Below are 2,869 nucleotides of genomic sequence, written 5' to 3'. Positions count from 1 at the left end.
ATTCAGGTTCCATTGTCCTCAGTGGCTATTGAAAACACTATATCTTATCAGGTCAACAGGGAGAAGTAATAAGCTACATCTGAGTTTGCAGCATCACTCACTATTGTAGATTGGTTGATGTTTGCTTAAGATGTTGACTTAAGATTGATTAGATCGACTTGTAATCAGAAATTTGAAGCACACGTCACATGGTTTCCTCTTAAACGGTAAATATGTATATAAATACATAAATGATCGCTCAGTTCCCAATTATTAGCTAAATTCTAATGATATCCATCATTTTCTTAATAATCTGACATTTCCTCAGCCTACGGTCTACATTTTTATAGACAGAACATTCTTCCAGTCGTAAATTCTTGATTCATAGGATCATAATTATGATCTTACTTCAGGAATCCATTATAGACAGATCTTTGTCTGATCTCTGCTGCAAATTGATGATCACATCTTGCTCATGCATCTACTGTTTCTGATGATCCTCATCGAGCCAACTGCTAACTACATTCCTAGTAATCCATCTGCTGATCTATGCTCATCTCGACAAAATGATACAAGTGTTTCCAGGGCTCTGAGGATGACAACATAAGCACCCAATTTTGAGATGGAAACTGACGAGCGGTGAATGAAATATACAGTGGCACCCAATTTCCTCGTCATCTGCCGATCACAATACGGGCAAATCACCCTTTAGTATTTTAGGATGATTTGTTGGATACCATATTTTTTGTTCGAGAAAGAAAAAAGTGCTATCTAACAGTGCTTGCAGAATAATGCTTGTCCAACATACTGAAGATGAAGAACTGAAGTAAACGAAGAAGACAAAAGGGACAGAAATAAAAATTAATAAAAAAGGGGGAAAAAGCACTGGGACGATCAGTGGAGGAGCCATTAAATTTACTTGAAAACAGTGGGAGTAAATCTGGGCAAGAATTGGAGGAGGGATTATTAAAAAGGGGAGAATAGGGAGGGAGGGAGGGTGTCCATTTACTTCAGAAGATGTGATTGTTTTGGGTGTTGGGGTGCTTTAAATTTGAGTTCACTGTGTGACCCAAACGAGAAAGATGGAGTTAATGAAAGAGGCATGGCATTCACTTCCCCCCCCTCAACTGCTTGCTCCCTCATCTCTTCTATCTGACTCATTTATATCCTCCACAGCACGCACACACCAACCATGCCATGGCATTAGTTGCATGCGAAAGAGAATGTTCAAACAAAATGTTGATGCATGGTGATCACTAAACATGGACTAATTGCCATGTCAATAGTCATTGGTGTATGTTGGTGGTGTGTCATGGAGAGAGGTGAGGGGGGTCCTTTCCAAAATTCTTTAATGGCATGCTCCATTAGATCCTCTTTTACGGTTCTCTGCACTTAAAAATGAGCCTTTATAAGCAGCTCAAATGAGATTGTAGAAGGGTGTGATGGTTTGAGAGCTCAAGTGCTCCTTTGGTGCAGTCTCCATGGTGTCCGTGCAAGCAGCCCTTTCTCCGTGCGCCGATCTCGTTTTCCTTACTAAGAAAAGGAAGCGTGGAGATGGAGAAGATCATGCAGAAGCTTTGTTCGCCGAGGAAACGAAGCCGGTGAAAGCCGAGGAGAAAGAAGAGGAGATTGAGCTTAATCTTGATGCTCCCTTGCCTTTGGATTGGCAACGATGCCTCGATATCAAGGTAAACACTTGTGGAGAATTTGTGACGTATCATTACTCATTTACGACGACATCATATTCTATTACATGAAAACGAAAAAGATTGTTGTGTAAATTCATGTTTTAAATAGAGTTAAGCATGCATGTTTGATGCTTGCTTGAGAGAGAATAGCAAACGATTAGGATATAATTGATGTGAAAATTTCAATATTGCAGTCTGGACAGATACACTTCTACAACACCAGGACGCACCGGAGGACCTCCAGGCACCCAAGCAAGTTGAGCTCGGAGCCGCCACCGCCACCGAGCTCTCGGCTGAGCCTCGACCTGGATCTCAACCTCATGTCGCCCAGAAGCCACCTCCATGAAGCAGAAGCCGAGCAAATGAAGCATGGCAAGGCTCGCAACTCCTGCATGTTGCGGACGTCCGACGAGGCCGATCCCGGAGAGATGGTGGCCTCCGTCTGCATGCGTTGCCACATGCTGGTGATGATGACCAAGGCCGCCTTGTCATGTCCCAACTGCAAGTTTGTGCACCCGCCGGACCGCAGCTGGTCAGCGTTGATTAAACCAGCACTTAAGCTTCTATGTTGTAAGGATTAGTGCTCAGCCGATGGACGGAGGCCATGACCCAAAGTTTAGCCATGCTTTTCTTACTTACATGTACTATGACACCTTAAGATCAAGGAAGATGAGGAATTCGTCTTGCCGATGTAGATAATACAGGTGTATCTATCTCCCTTGTTATATGTATGTAGTAGTAGATGGTCGTAGGCTAAAGTATGTTTGATCTTCTGTGACAAGAAGAGTAGGTTATGCAGTAAATGTCTATCGATGTAGCAACCACTAGTATTTCTTCTCCGATCAGACAGCTGCTTTGATCCATTTAGTGGTGGATTTGGATTGAAAAGTGAGCGGCAACTCTTTGGATTCAGAAGTGATCGTATCAGACGAGATGATCTTGTGATCGAGGGGTTACAGATCTTTTATTGCATGACGTCAAAGTGGTTTAACATGACTAATGAATACCTGAAAGAAACCGGACGATGCTTATGGATCCATAAGTTCATTACCGGAATTAATTCTCAAGATATAGATAGCGTCGGAAGAACATCAACCAACCATGTTGTTCATCAAAAACGTTGGAAGAACATCAACCAACCATGTTGTTCATCAAAAACGGCAGATCAAACTTCAATTGCATCAGATTCGTCCTACAACAGA

General features: G+C 42.4%; 1 protein-coding gene across 1 annotated transcript; it reads left to right on the top strand.

The window, feature by feature from the left end:
- Positions 1 to 1,331: 1,331 nt before the first annotated feature.
- LOC135644073 (protein CURLY FLAG LEAF 1-like) lies at positions 1,332 to 2,530 on the top strand. Its single transcript, XM_065161493.1, has 2 exons — positions 1,332 to 1,667; positions 1,862 to 2,530. Exons 1-2 carry the CDS (start codon positions 1,461 to 1,463, stop codon positions 2,246 to 2,248), a joined length of 594 nt encoding a protein of 197 aa, XP_065017565.1. The 5' UTR covers positions 1,332 to 1,460; the 3' UTR covers positions 2,249 to 2,530.
- Positions 2,531 to 2,869: the final 339 nt, after the last annotated feature.

This window comes from Musa acuminata, chromosome BXJ3-8, assembly GCF_036884655.1.
Source record: "Musa acuminata AAA Group cultivar baxijiao chromosome BXJ3-8, Cavendish_Baxijiao_AAA, whole genome shotgun sequence".
Taxonomy (NCBI): domain Eukaryota; kingdom Viridiplantae; phylum Streptophyta; class Magnoliopsida; order Zingiberales; family Musaceae; genus Musa; species Musa acuminata.
The sequence above is the reverse complement of the archived record's forward strand: the minus strand, read 5'-3'. Positions and strand labels throughout refer to the sequence as shown.